The sequence below is a fragment of the Ursus maritimus genome, unplaced genomic scaffold (genome assembly GCF_017311325.1).
Source record: "Ursus maritimus isolate PB19 unplaced genomic scaffold, ASM1731132v1 scaffold_29, whole genome shotgun sequence".
Classification (NCBI taxonomy): domain Eukaryota; kingdom Metazoa; phylum Chordata; class Mammalia; order Carnivora; family Ursidae; genus Ursus; species Ursus maritimus.
In genome coordinates, this window is record NW_024425452.1 from 1,751,548 (window position 1) to 1,766,875 (window position 15,328).

The window sequence follows — 15,328 nt, forward strand, 5'->3', positions numbered from 1 at the left end:
ACCACGCATGGTGAGCGCCTGGCACGGTGCCTGGCAGGCAGCAAGTGGCTGATGTATGTTAGCTACCATCAGGGCTGGCTTCGTGGACATGTGACCTATGCAGTCACACAGAGCTCCATGCTCAGAAGGCCCCCACCACCACTTGGTTTAATGCTCTATTGTCACCATCTTGAAAATCTAAATACTTTTTTTTATTTCTTTTATTTTTATTTTTTTTTATTAATTTATTTAACAGAGAGACAGCCAGCGAGAGAGGGAACACAGCAGGGGAGTGGGAGAGGAAGAAGCAGGCTCCCAGCAGAGGAGCCCTGATGTGGGACTCGATCCCGGAACGCCGGGATCACGCCCTGAGCCGAAAGCAGACGCTTAATGACTGAGCCACCCAGGTGCCCCTAAATACTTTTTTTTAAAGCAAGCTCTATGCCCAACTTGGGGCTCAAACTCCTGACCCCAAGATCAAGACTGAGAGGGTAGTGAGGTCCCCATACACACCCTCACTGGGCACTGGCGCAGATGGGAGTGCCCTCTCCTCAGACAGCCAGGCCAATGGGCAGCCTCCGCAGCCCCCCATTTACTTCCTCTTCCGGCCACCCCCCACCAAGGGTGAAGATGCCCAACACACCTCAGGGCGCACACCCACCCCTGCCCCTGGCTTTGATACTCTGTATGCCTGGGTCAGAAGCCATGGTCAAGTTCAGGAGCGTGCAAGCTATGTCTATAATCTCTCCAGGTTTGGGCTGTGATGGGAACACACAGTCCTATGTGATGGGAACGAGTGCTGCCCTTAAGCCCCTCGGTGCCCAGGTCCCGCTGAGGCCTGCTGTTCAGGCTGGGACTGGTATGAGAGTGACATAAAGGAACGTGTTAATTACTACTCCGGGTGGCCCAAGGTCCAGCCCCAGGAAATAGGAAATATCTGCTCCCTCTATCTCCTCGATTTAAAATCCCCGGTTAGCGGGGCACCCGGGTGGCTCAGTCGGTTGGGCACCTGCCTTCAGTTCGGATCATGGGCTCTGGGTCCTGGGATTGGTCCCGTGTCCGGGCTTCCTGCTCAGCGGCGAGTCTGCTTCTCTCTCTCTCTCTCTCCCCCTCTGCCCCTCCCCTGCTCATTCTCTCTCTCTCAAATCAATAAATAAAATATTTTAAAATAAAAAATAAGATTCCAGGTTAGCATGTTTGGCAAGTCGTCTGGGGTCTGAGGCAGGGCCTTGAACTCTCAAGAGACATGGAGGCTTGCCGGGCTTCCTCAGAGCTGGGGTTCCCCTAAGCATTATGATAAGGAATGACCTCCTAGAGCTGCCATAAATCATCTCTTATACCTGCTGTCTGTCTCCCCTTCCGGACCCACCCCCGGTGAGGGCTGACCCGATGTCCACAGACCTGGCCATCAGGACCCCTGCACACCCTCCTCCCCACCCACCCCACACCGCCCCGGGGCCTGCCTCGGCTTCCCCAGACTCGCCACCACCGCCCAGCCCTCTTCTGTTCCTGGGCCCACGTGTGAGCCTGAGGGTGGCCGAGCCTGGCAGGTGGAGCTGGGCCCTGCATGAGGCCCCTCTGATCCGCCTCCGGCCACCTGTCCTGAATACTCACTTCCTTCCAGACAGCTGGAGAACAGCCCCGGAGCCTCTGGTTAAGGGGGGGCGGGTGTGGGAAGGTTCTAAGGGAGCTAAGCCAAGGCTGAGGGGAGGCCCTTCTAGCTGATGGGGATGCTGAGTGTGCACGCGTGGGGGTGGTGAGGGGGAAGGCGCTTGGGAGAAGTGGGAATTGGGGGTGGGATCAGAGAATGGAATGTGGAGTTCATTCTCCCGGGGGCACAGCTGTTTATTTTGATCTTCCCGGTCAGCTGTTGCGTATTCCTTATCTTGGGGCTCAATCCAGGCTCCACCCCTTCGCTGTTGCTGAGCTGGGGAGGCAGATATTGTGGGCTATAGTCCTGCTTCTGCGCTCACCACCTTCGTTTCCCACTGCTCCAAGCTGCTCACATGGACGAGGAGCGATCAGCGCCCCCCCCCCCAGAAATGCCAGCCCCAGACAGCAGATCCGCTCTGCATCCATCCACGGGTAACCGGGGCTTGGAAGTGTGTCATCTAAGACCCACCCCAACCGCCACGACAACCTGACTTGGCCACCCCGGAGTTGCCTGGGTATTTCGGTTTTGCTGGTGCCACGGGACTGGAAGGGTCGGCAGACAGTGCTGGCTTAGTGGGGAACACGAGGCCACGGTCACTGCCCAGGCCACATCGGGATCTCCTGTGGGCTAGCACACCATATGCCTCATGCCAACGCTTCACTTGGCATCTACTGTCTCCAAGGAGATACTATGAAACTCAGACGGATTTTCTATATACTTACGGAAACACGACTCATGACTGTAACTTTGTTCATGTCATTACAGAACCGAACATTGGGGGAAAAAAGGGAAAAAAGTGGGGAAAAAATCTCGCATAGTTCTACTGCCCCCCAAAACCAACACTGCTAATATTTTGGTAGATTTTCTTCCAGTCTCTTCTGTGTGTGTGTGTGTGTGTGTGTGTGTGTGTGTGTGTCTGCGTGTGTATGAAATATATAGTTGCAATATATTGTATGTACAATTTTGCATCCTGTTTTCCTTCACATGACTGTATAATTTTTGTGATATCACATATTTTTGAAATTGACTTTTTAAAAAAAGATTTATTTATTTTTGAGACAGAAAGAGAGAAAGAGAGTGTGTGCATGGAGGGGAGAGGCAGAGAGAAAAGGAGAGAGAAACTTAAGCAGACTCCGTGCTGAGCACAGAGCCCAATGTGGGGCTCGATCTCATGAGACCTGAGCTAAAACCAAGAGTCAGGCACTTAACTGACTACGCCACCCAGGTGTCCCGGCAACTGACATTTTTATTGGCTATCTAATATTTTCTTTAATAGATATACCATATTTTGCTTAGTCATGCTCCATTGTGAGGCAAACTGCTTTCTGAAGGGAGAGTTTGTCATGTGACCAGGCCACCAGCAGGGCAAGAACATGTCCATTTAGGTCCACTATTGTGCAAGGACACCACTCACTGTTAGACAGCTTTTTTTTTTTTTAAGATTTTATTTATTTGAGAGACAAATGGAGAGAGAGCACGAGCAGGGGTGAGGGGCAGAGGGAGAAGGAGAAGCACACTCTCCACTGAGCAGGGAGCCTGATATGGGGCTCAATCCCAGGACCCCAGGATCATGACCTGAGCCGAAGGCACACACTTAACCAACTGAGCCACCCAGGCGCCCCACAAACACTTTTTTATGTGCATAAAGCCATGATAACCTTTTGTAGATTCTTCTCTTGTGGCTGTCAAGCATCCAGTCTTCTTTCCTACAGCACTGCCACTTCCTTTTGGGGGAACCTCCTCTTCCCTAGCAAATCCAGGAGCCAGCCTGCCTACCTGCACCACAGACACGGGCGGGGCCGGCCCCTCCAGCCCCACCAGGCAGTCCCCACCATGCCTGGCCAGGCAGAGGTGACCGCTCAGCTGCCGGCATCTGCCTGCAGGGCCCTCTGCCTGGCCCTCAGGCACTTTATCAGTTTCTGTCCGCTTCCAAACCTAATCTTCCAGCTTTTTTGGCAAGGCTGAGTTCCCAACCTTCTTCCAGTAAATTCCTTTTGCCTCATATTGGACAATCTATTTCTGCTGCAAAAAGAACTTCGAGAATACCAAGGGATACCTCGCCCACTTAGTGTTTTTCCAACTGCAAGTCAGGACACTCTACCGGGTCATGAAGTCATGACGGTAATCATGACCAGAATTTCAAGAAAATGAAACAACAGAATAAAAGAAAATATCAGAAGTCCATTATCTGGAGTAAGGCTAAGTAATGCTTTGTGAAACTTGTTGGATAGACCTCTACAAGAGTGTGTGTGTGCATGTATATAAAATGGGTTAAAATGAAAACATTTCTGGGGCGCCTGGGTGGCACAGCGGTTAAGTGTCTGCCTTCGGCTCAGGGCGTGATCCCGGTGTTATGAGATCGAGCCCCACATCAGGCTCCTCCGCTATGAGCCTGCTTCTTCCTCTCCCACTCCCCCTGCTTGTGTTCCTTCTCTCGCTGGCTGTCTCTGTCTCTGTCGAATAAATAAATAAAATCTTTAAAAAAAAAAAATGAAAACATTTCTGGTTTTGAAGAACATTGCCCTAACTGAACTTGAGTTCCTTAAGAACAAACAATGGAGCGATCTCTCCTGGATGTTTTTATACTTCTCCCCCCATCTTTAGAACCCAGGAAAGTATACTTCCCTACCAACAGCGTGGTATATTTCAAGGTCCACCCACTATTTTCTCTCTCTCTCCATAGCTTGACATCTCCTCCTACCCTTTACTTCTTTACTTAGCAATACTTAATGATAACGGACATATTTACCTCCTGCTCTTTGAATTTCTCTTAATGGTACCACGATTCTGCCAGCGACACAGGCTGAAGCATTCCGGGGTGGTCCTGCCTACTCTCTTTCATTCATTCACTGTGGGCACCCATGGTAGCCTAGCAGGAGAGAAGGCACGTAAGCAGCAAACTACAACATACTTCATGTTAGAAGTATGCGCAGTGCCCAGCGGGGGAAGGGCAGAGCAATTTCCCAGGGCAGAAAATTATTCATACCTTCCTACCAAATAATTACTAAGTTCTGTTGCTTTAACTTCAAAATATTTTGCCAGATCGCCCCTTTGTTTCCATTTCCACTGGCCTCACCCTACTTTCAATCCTTGTTAGAGTTTGGGTAGATTTTCTGGCCAGCTCTGTTCTACTGCTGCCCTAGAAATCCTCTTAAAACAGTCTGATCATGGCACTTCCATGCTCAAAAGCCTTCAGTGGCTCCCCACTGTCTACTACCTAAAGTCCAAACTCCCCGACCCAATGCTGTGGATTTGGCTTCTTCACAATGGCTCTGTGTTCTACTAGGACCACAGGTCCTAAACCGGTCCACACGTTCGCCCTTTCCAACCTCGTATCTGTCGGAGGCCAGATTTTCTTCTCGTACATCAAGACGACACACTGGACAGATGAAAGCAGCGGACCTGATCACCTGGCTGTCTTCTACTAAGTCAGGCATTGAAGAGGTTTGCAAAGAAATGTAAGACACAGCCACACTACTCATGAATTTTTAGTAATTTAATAATATATTAGTTTATAAACATATGATGCTATGTTAACACACAATGAGTTTTTACTATTTAAAGGAATTTGTATTTTTTAAATTTCGCATTTAAAATGAGAAGTTAAATGTCAATAGCCACAACCTTCAAAAACAACTCTTTGGGATCCTCCATAATTTTAAAGGGTGTAATGCCCCAGCCCTCTCTACTTTTTACCTTCCCTCATGTCTTCACCTCTCTGCCCTAGTGTCTTGCTGGAGTTTTAGGCTTTTTTTTTTAAAGATTTTATTCACTTTTTTATTTTAGAAAGAAAGGAAGAGAGCGAGTGCAGGGGGGAGGTGCAGAGGGAGATGGAGAGAGAGAATCCATCGTCCCCTCCCCAGCATGCTCCCCGCTGAGCACAAGGCCTGACACTGGGCTTGATCCCACGACCCTAAGATCATGACCTGAGCTGAAATCAAAGGTCAGACGCTCAACCGACTGAGCCACCCAGGTCCCCCTGGAGTTTTCAAACCATTAAAAAAAATAAGTGGCATATTAAAAATAATTACTGTTATAGGGGCGCCTGGGTGGCTCAGTCGGTTAAGTGTCTGCCTTCTGCTCGGGTCGTGATCCCAGGGTCCTGGGATTGAGCCCCGCATTGGCTCCCTGCTCAGCGGGAGAGCCTGTTTCTCCCTCTCCCTCTGTTGCTCCCTTGCTTGTGCTCTCTGTCTCTCCTTGTGTCAAATAAATTTTAAAAATTTAAAAAAAATAAAAAATAAAATTAATTACTGTTATAAAAATAATGATTATAGAAATAGCTGTTAATTATTTTAGAAAGGGGGCGCCTGGGTGCCTCAGTCGTTAAGCGTCTGCCTTCAGCTCAGGGCGTGATCCCAGCCATCACCATTGAAAACTGCTCCTGGGGCGCCAGGCTAGCTCAGTTGGAAGAACATGCAACTCTTAAACTTGGGGTTGAGAGTTCGAGCCCAACGTTGGGAGTAGAGATTTTTTTTTTTTTTAAGATTTTATTTATTTGACAGAGAGAGAGACAGCCAGCGAGAGAGGGAACACAAGCAGGGGGAGTGGGAGAGAAAGAAGCAGGCTCCCAGCAGAGGAGCCTGATGTGGGGCTCGGTCCCAGAACGCTGGGATCACGCCCTGAGCCAAAGGCAGACGCTTAACAACTGAGCCACCCAGGTGCCCCCTAGCGATTAATAAAAATAAATAAATAAACTTAAAAATAAAATAAAATTGCTCCTGAATAATTTATCCTTAAGTCCACTTCTCTTTTATTTTCTCCAATGGTATCTCTGAGAAGAAATTCCTGGTTAATCCACCCAAAAGCAACTGCTCCTTCCTCCAGACTCCCAGCACTGCCGCTCAAACCTTCCTGTGGCCCAGGGAGCCCATGAGAGCCCATGAGCGAATGCGTATCGAATTCCTAAATGGACCCCTTTCACGATCACAAATTCAGTTATACCCACTGAAGGAGACACTAACCAACCACAGAAACTTCGATAGTATTTATACAATGTGGTCCCTTAACTCCCGCTCAGCATCATGTTCAACCAAGGACTTGGCCATCTAGTCCAATGACAACTGGCCATGTTGGGAGATTCTCAGAGATGGGGGAGAACCCCCAAGCTATGCATCCTATGTTCTGTGAGCAGTTTCAGGAGACTTGAACAGTGACTTCGAGATGGATTTTGTTTTTACACTGACCTTGACCCCAGCACTGCCTAAAATGTGACTCTGCTACAAATGAGCAAGACAAGACGCCTGGGCCACCCAGGTGCTGTGGGAGGGACATACCAGGTGGGTGAGCCCAGGACGCTAGACCTATGCAGCCCTGCCCTCTGGACAGGGCATGTGGCAGACCTCCTCAGCCATAGCTGCTGCCCCTTTCGGGGGGGGGGGCGGGTCTCTTGGAGGTGAAGCCTGCAGGCCCAGCGCAAGGACTCAGCCTAACCACCGACTCCAGAGGGGCTCCCTCAGCCGCTGCCCTGGAGCCACACCCTTACCGAAGCCCGAATCTGGGGGAGAGGAAGGAAGGGAAAAGGAACGCTGGAGGGGGAGCCGGAGGAAAAACTGTGTGCACCATCGCTGCAGATGGGGCGGCTGTGGTCAGGCTGATTCATCCAGGGCTCCCCAGATAGGTCAGGGCCCCAGCCCCACCTAGCAAAGCTCACATCGCCACCACCCACTCCTGCTTCCTGGGTCTTGTGTGACACCTGACCCGACTGCTGGGGCAGGGCTGGGCCATCCTCGCTCCCTCCCTTCTGTCTTGCTTGGCTTAGTGGGCAACGCTGCAGCTCCGGCCAGGAGCACTGAGGGTGGAGGAGGCTCTGGGCTTGCCTGGGGCACGCGGACCCACACCATCACAGCTCCACAGAGACGGGCACACACAAATTCACCATCGTGCACACGGAGGCAGCTCGGGGGCCTACCAGCCAGCTTCCTGTGTCCTGACGCTGTGTTCATTCACGGCAGTGTCTCAACAGACCCTGGGGTCGTCTCACACGACCCCAGGTGGGGGGGGGGGGCACACACACGTGGAGACACACACACACAAGCACACACAACACGCAGGAAAAGTTCCACTCAGGTCAGAGTTCTTTCAGCCCCAGCTCTCAGGACTGACTAGCTGTATGACCTTGGGCAAGTTACTTAACCTCTATGCCTCAGTTTCTTCACCTGTGAAATAAGGGAACCTCGTGGGATTCTTAGGAAGAACAAATGAGAGATGAGTTAACAAACATGCATATTTATTATAAACTGATCCGCAAATGGTACATACAGTCCCTAGGCGCCCATGACGGCGCCTGGCTTACGGAAGTATTGTGCAAAAGATATGCTGTCACTATCTCCAATGTGTTTGCTGCCATGTGCCTGGGAAGAAATGAGGGTTCAGAGAAATCCACACAACAGATTCCCACAAGGAATGCCAAAAATGACTCCCAGAAGCTGTATCAGAGAAAAGACAGGGAAGAAGCAGGACTTTCTGAGGACAACCCAGGAGGCACTAAGCTCACGTCCAATGCTTGTAAAGAGAGTTTCTTTGAGTTAGAACCCAAGAGGCTGGGCCCAAGCCGAAAAAGACTGTTTCTTTGGAGACACAGAGACCCAAGAGAAAAACTCAGCCTGGTGGGTGGGGTGGGATCAAGTCAATTCTAAGAGGACGTAGAGGCTGCCTCTAGGACCAGCAGGTACCAGCGGACTGGAAGGAAAAAGGGAGAAGGCCCAGGAAAAACTAGAATGTTCCACGCTCTGGCCTACGCTCAGCTACCCCGGTCCATCTGAGAGTCTGTAACCCCAAGATCCTCTCTCGCTGTGATGAAAATAGATTGCACATGCGAACAGCCTCCAAGTTGGTGGTTCTGCAACAGATACTGTTTAAAGAAAAGGGGACGGAGCTGGAAGGAAGGGGAAACACAGCCTTGACTCTCGGGGGGCCTGGTGTTGGGAGGAAGCAAGCCTCCCTCCCCTCCACAATCCAAAGTCAGCCTGTGATAGCCACTTGCCAGAGAGGAGTAAACCCTCCCCTGGGTCTTATCCAGACAGGATTGCTCAGGCCCCAGGAGTGAGCTTAGGAAAGAGTCTATGACGGATAGATGCCTTCCTGGGGACAGGCAGCCTGGGGGCCCTCTGTACCCCTGTTCTCTCTCCGCTGGCCAGCCCCTCCTCCCAAAGCCTCCAACACTTCCAGCTGGAGCCTAAGTTGGAGCCCGAGGTCTGCATCTGAGGCCCCGTTCCTGCTTCCTTTCCCAGAACTCAGGGCCCCCAGGGGAGGGGCAGGAGGAGCAGCCTGGAGGGAAGAGAACAGAGGACAGGAGGGAGGGCAAGTTAGAGCAGACAAAGCTGGGGCCAGAACTGGGAGTTTCTGGGACAGTCCCAATTTCAAGTATTCTGTCCAACTGTCTGACCACAGGCCAGAACTTGTGGGCTGGTATTTATTTTAGAAAAAAAGGCTGAAATGGGAGTCATAGGTAGGATGGTGAGGAAAGAAACCAGGCTTGCCTCTTGGTTTGGGGAGAGCCCCCATGTCTACCTCAAGCAGCTCCGGCTGGAAGATGATTACAGCCATGTTAGGATGGGGGAGGTATCGGTTATAAGGACTCACGACCTCTTTGGCACTTGGCAGGGTTTCAAGGGCATTAATCTCATGTGCCCAGCGCAGAGGGCAGACTCTGAAACCTCAGCCCCTGACTCTGTGTAACCACTCTGTGCCTCAGTTTCCTTGTCTGTAAAGACATAACCACAACGCTGCCCTCACAAAAATGCCACGAGGACAAAAAAGAGAATACTGGTTATACAGTAAAGCATTCAAGGAATATCAGCCGTTATTAATCCCCACAAGGACCCGGTGAGGTAAGGGCTATAGTTTCACCCACCTGACAGATGAGGAAACTCAGCTTCACACAGGCAGGAAGGAACCAAGCTAACACTCAAACCAGAGTGGTTTCTCTACTAGGCACTGGCTCTCTTGACCACTCCACGAGAGAAAGCACGAATTAGCGGTTTTACGCACAGACTTGACAGCCAAATAGCCAAGTCAGACTTCCAGCTCAGCCACTGACCAGCTGTGTGAATGGAAGCCAGCTGCTTAACCCATGATGCTTTGGTTTGCTCGTCTATAAAATGGGCATCCTGCCTTGTTAGAAGGGAAGACACGGGTTAGGAAACGTTTTGGAACACTACTGGTTATGGCCTCTTTCTTTGGGCCTGCCCTCCACAGTGCCCTCTGGTGACAGGGCTGGGAACTGCACTCTTTGTGGAGGAGCCCGTCCTGCTGGGGCGCTGGGGCGCTGGGGCGCTGGGGCGCTGAGGCACTTGGGCCCCAGCGACTCTGTACCTTTCTAAGGGTGTGAGGGGGCACCAAGCAATCCGTCTCCTATCCCTCATTCCTAGGCAATGCCTGGGCCTCTGCTCTCTCACCTGAGGAGTGGCTGTCTCTGGGGAGCCTTTCAACCAGGGTGGGAGAACTTGCCGCAGAGGGCAAATGAGCTGCAGTTTTTGAGGCCCCTTAAAGGAGACAACATGGTGTCACGCCTTTGAAGGCTATGAAAGGCCATGCCCACAAGGGCTGCTGGCCTGGCCCTCTGCTCCCAACACACAGGTCCTTCTATCTCAAGAGCAAAGGAAGGTCAAGGATGGGGAAAAGGTGTGGGAGGGAGGGGCCTCTATGGGAAGGAGGGGCGCCAAGGTCTGAGACCTAAGACAGCATTTTATGGGGGTTGCACTGGGTCAAAAGTGGCTCCCTGCGTCCTCGTGTAGATAACTGGGAATGGGGTGGGGCAGAGGCCCCATGAAACCAGCTGGCAGCTAAAGGACCAGATGGTGCTCTTCACCCAGTCTAGCAGCCCAAGGACAACACACTGGGCAACAGCCCCACCTGGTGGACAGACGGGGATCGCCATGGGCTGGGGAGCAGAGGGAGCAAAGGAATGACCCGGAAGGGGGAAGCAGGTGAATAATCACATGGGAGGCTTAGAGGTGGAAGTGGCTTTGAGGTCTTCCCACTAGCAGAAGCCCCTCCTAAGCATGTGCTTTAGACTCCCTCAGATAAGGAACTCACTTCTTTAGGCAACTATCTGTCAGAAAGTTCTTACGCTTTTTGGGAATTTGCCCTCCCCAGTCCCCGCGCCCCCCCCTTACCTAGGGGCTTCCAAAGGCAGCCTTTCAACTATTTGAACACAGCTATAACATCCCTCCTAAGTCTCCCCATTTGCTTCAACCGTCCAGAGTTTGATGCCAATCATTCACCCACTGCATCTTTTCTTCCCTAGGGGATCCTTTTTTAATATATTAACATCCAGGGCGCCTGGGTGGCTCAGTCGTTAAGCGTCTGCCTTCAGCTCGGGGTATGATCCCAGCGTTCCGGGATGGAGCCCCGCATCGGGCTCCCTGCTCAGTGGGAAGCCTGCTTCTCCCTCTCCCATTCCCCCTGCTTGTGTTCCCTCTCTCTCGCTGCCTCTCTCTGTCAAATAAATAAATAAAATCTTTTAAAAAGTCTCTATAAACTTCCAAAGAATGCCTTCTGATTCTCTACATAAGCCATACTTCCCGTAGCAACACCATTTTAAAAACATCTTTGGATCTCAACCTCCTACTTTTCAGGGTCTGATATGATATAATACTGTTCAAGTCTGATATATACTGATGCTCTGATCTGGAGGTTCATTTAAATGTCAAGTGCACAAGCTCTGAAGTCAAATACACCACTGTTCAAATCTGGGCTCTGCCACTTACTAGCTGTGTGACCAGGGAAGTTTCTTAGCCTCTCTGGGTTTCAGTTTCCTCATCTGTAAATCGGGGATAGGGATATTTACTACCTGGCGATGTGAGGAGTATCAAATGAGATAAGGCCAGTAAAACACTTGGGACAGCTCCTGGTTGCATCATTTAGCTCCTAAGTGACCATTATAAGCACATTCCTCTGAGTTCAGGGCTGGAGGGGGTGCTTTGGGGAAGAGAGAGAAGAAAAGGAGAAAAGAAGACCTTCTGGAGTTATGCAGCCTTTCCCAAGCAGTGTGAATGCCAGGTGAAATCCAACAAAAGGGTACCTTGCTCTGGTCTCATTTCCGGAGGTGTTTCTGGCCAGCCCTACATCACTCCCCCACCCCTGCTGCCGCCTCCACCACCACCACCACCACCACCACCACCACCACTACTGTAATGGGGCAGGTCTTGACAGCTCTTTGAAACTCAGAGGGTTTAAAATTTAAATGTCTTTGAGGGTAAGAGAAACACACCAAAACAAACATACCTCCTGCTGAACAGAGAAAGGGAAACTTGGCAGGCGCCCCAGAACTTTCCCCACCCCCAGCCCTCCTTAAACTTCCTCTTGTGGTTTCTCAAGAGTACAACCTGTTCTCCCCAGCCAAGAAAGCGCCTGGGGCAGGGGGCTGGGGCATGCCTAGGGTTCCGCCGCACCCCACCCTGTGACAAGGGAGGAAAGAATGCACGGCAGAAGGGTGGCCTGGAGGTCTCTATGGTTCTGAATTTCACAACCGGTTAACCTGTGATCTTGGTGTGGCCACCCTTTACCCTCAACTACCAGCCTCAACACCCATTCCCGCCCCCAACACAGGCCTTTCTCTCAAAAACTGATGCACGAGGTGGTCTGACTGCAGGCAGAGGGGGACCGCTTCAGGCCTTCCTAGACGTGTGCAGTACAGTCGACTCTCGAGAAAAGCCTGGAGTTTCAGAAAGGTAATAGAAAAGCAGCTTGGAATCCATGGAACCTCTGCCCTGTGGCCTGGCTCACATCCGGGGCAAGGTCCTAGCCTGCCCAGAGGGAGGGCGTGAGATACACAGAGGCAGCTCTGGGATGCAGCAGCTGTGGGCAAGAGGGCAAACATCTTTTTTTTATTATTATTTTTTAAGATTTTATTTATTTATTTGACAGAGAGAGAGAGAGACAGCCACCGAGAGAGGGAACACAAGCAGGGGGAGTGGGAGAGAAAGAAGCAGGCTCCCAGCAGAGAAGCCTGATGTGGGACTCGATCCCAGAACGCTGGGATCACGCCCTGAGCCGAAGGCAGATGCTTAACGACTGAGCCACCCAGGCGCCCTGAGAGCAAACATCTTAAGACTGCTTCTACTACTTGACCATCTTCCTTACTCAGCTGCCAGGTTGGACTGTTCCTCTTAGAATCTAAACTATGAAGATCTCTGCTACTCTTAAAGATTCTCACCAAATGAGGTGTCTTGGTCTCCCACGTCCCCAGATTTTGGCACATTACATCCATGTTGCCTTCTTTCTTGCATCAAACTCGTTCGCTCCTCTTGGTGAGTAAGGCTTATTCAAGAAAACACACACTGGTGCATGCATGCACGTGCGCGCACACACACACACACACACACACACACACACGGCCTTAGGGAAAGGATACCAGCTCAGTGCAGTCCCTACAAGCCTATTCCAGACCTACTGGAGCTCCATGTAAACTGTTACCAGCACCCACACTCAACTAAAAAATTTCTCTCCTCTCTACCACCCAATTTACAGGTCCTTTCGGAAACTCCTAAGTCCTTGGCTTAAGTGGATGTTCTATGTGGTCAGTCAGGGAGGCCAGCTAGCCTAATGTGTAAGAACATGGCTCCCAGGTCGAGTGATCTGGGTTTCAATCTCAGCTCTGCCATTTATTTCTGGTGTACTCTTTAGAAAAATGACTTAGCTCCTCTGTGCCTCTGTTTTCCCATCTATACAATGGAGATAATCCTAGTGCTGACTTCATAGGACTTAGGGAGATCAAATGAAACATTACACCCTAAATATTTAGAAGGGTGCCTGACATTACTATATAAGCATCAGCTGGTATTCCAAACCACTGAGGGAAGGAAACAAAAAAGGAGGAAGCACTAAGGACCAAGGTGGTCATGGTCTCAAGGACTAGGATCCTGCTGAAATTCTCAGAGATGTTTTTGATTGGAAATTCCAGGCAGAATAGAAGCTCTGACTTGTTTACCATTATGTCCCCAGCATCTAGCCTGTGCAGAGAGTATGGCCATAGCTAACAGGTGGTAAATGAATTCATCAAATGTTGTATCAGTTATCTCTCCAAGGAGCCCAAGTGTTGAAAGACAAAAATCTGCAGGAACACAATGGGAGTTTGAGTTCTCTTTCACCAATGCATGTCTGGTCCCCAACAGAACCGAGGTGGGCAGCATACAGGAAACAGTGGAAACAGTCCTTAAGTCCAAGGATGAGAAATGGGTACCCCAACATTGTATGGATGGTCACATAACCCTCAAGTGGACCCCCAGCTGCACACAGCTGGGAATTTCTGGATTCTTAGGGACCAGCCCAGAAACTTGCCTTTCCCTGAATTTATCCTGTTCATTCCCAGCTCTTCTTCATGTCTAGACAACGGGTTAAAGAGAGCAGGAATGCCTTCTGGGCCCTCACTGTATCCCAAGTTCCAACACCACAGTCAGGGTTCAGTACAACACGGCAGAATGAACAAGTGGCCGGCAAAGACTTCCTACCCCTTCTCTGCCTGGTGACTCTCCATCACCCAGAATCCAACTCCAAAGTCCTCTTCTCTCTGGAGTCTTGCTAGCCAGCCCAGCCTGGCACTTTATCTCTGTTGTTCTATGACCCACACAAGCTGTAGATGAATAACATCGTTGCACTCTCAGCATCCTACAAATTCCAGACACACAGTAGGTGCTCAATGTTTGCATATGAATCCGTTATGCTCCCTTAGTAACAGCAACCAATTTCTTCAGTTACTCTCCTTGGCAATACATTAAAAGATACAGAAGAGGCTTGTGTGCCCATCAGACACCACAGGGACAAACACTGAAGAGTCCTTCCTTCCAGTCCCATCTTCTGACCTCCTCCCTCTGCCCTGGCTGGCAGGAGGACTCGAAGGCTACCTGCCCACATTGGTTCTGCCTTCCTACTCGCCTCCCATCCCTATCTCCGAAGTATGAAGAACGACGACAACCCAGTGAGGCCACTGGGCTTCTAGGTCAGCTTAGAGAAGGGCTGTGGGGACAGGGCTCAGGGCTTTGGGGGCGTCTCTGCTCTTCAACTACGTGCAGAACAGCTCACTGGGAGAGAAAGTGAGCCGAGTTTTGGGGGACAACGGGGAGGTGACGAGGACGCGGTGACACCCTTAACCAACCCAACTCTGACCCCTACCCCAGGCGTCCAGCCTGAACTTGGAGGCCCCGGCGAAGGGTGGAGAGGCTGACACCCCATCTATCTAGGTTTCTTCAGCCATCAAGCCTACCTCCATAGCAGGTGAGCCCCCCGGAGCACGGATTGTGGCCTCATTCTCCCGCCGCCTCAGACTTCTGTCTTTGGAAGGTGGGGGGTCGCTACCTCCAGCCGTGGGGAGGGGCGTGCACTCCTCGGTCAGGCGCCCCAACAGAAAAAGTCTCCACCCCCGCAGGCGCCGCGTGTTTACAAAGTCCGCGCCGCGGATCCCGAGTTTAAAGCTGGGCAGGAAGTGGGGAAGAGGGGGCGGGGGAGACAAAGAGGCTGAGTGCTCGGCTCGACTAAAGTTTGGGCTCCGGCTCCTCCCCCAGCCGCCCGCGGCTCTCCCAGAAGCCCCCGACCCACGTGTCCTAGGTGAGGGGGCGGGCAACGCCCCCGGGCTCAGGTGCGCCTGCGGGGCCGGCGTGGCTCGTGTGCCCAGATCTCTGCGCTCGGGGCGTTCGCCGGTCATTCATGCTGCGCGCAGGAAATAAACAACTTTAGGTGCTGTTTCTTGACCTCTTA

The 15,328-nt window shown here is 51.3% G+C and overlaps 1 protein-coding gene across 2 annotated transcripts in view; it reads right to left on the reverse strand.

The window, feature by feature from the left end:
- The window catches only part of CCND3 (cyclin D3), an 89,953-nt gene extending 74,926 nt beyond the window's left edge, over positions 1–15,027 (reverse strand). The window contains exon 1 of one of the 2 annotated variants that reach the window (XM_008691914.2): positions 14,838–15,027. In XM_008691914.2, coding sequence (XP_008690136.1) covers positions 14,838–14,843 — 6 coding nt within the window. In that variant the 5' untranslated portion in view covers positions 14,844–15,027. The remainder of the gene's footprint in view (positions 1–14,837) is intronic. The other variant, XM_008691913.2, reaches the window with a different exon arrangement.
- Between the last annotated feature and the right edge of the window lie 301 nt (positions 15,028–15,328).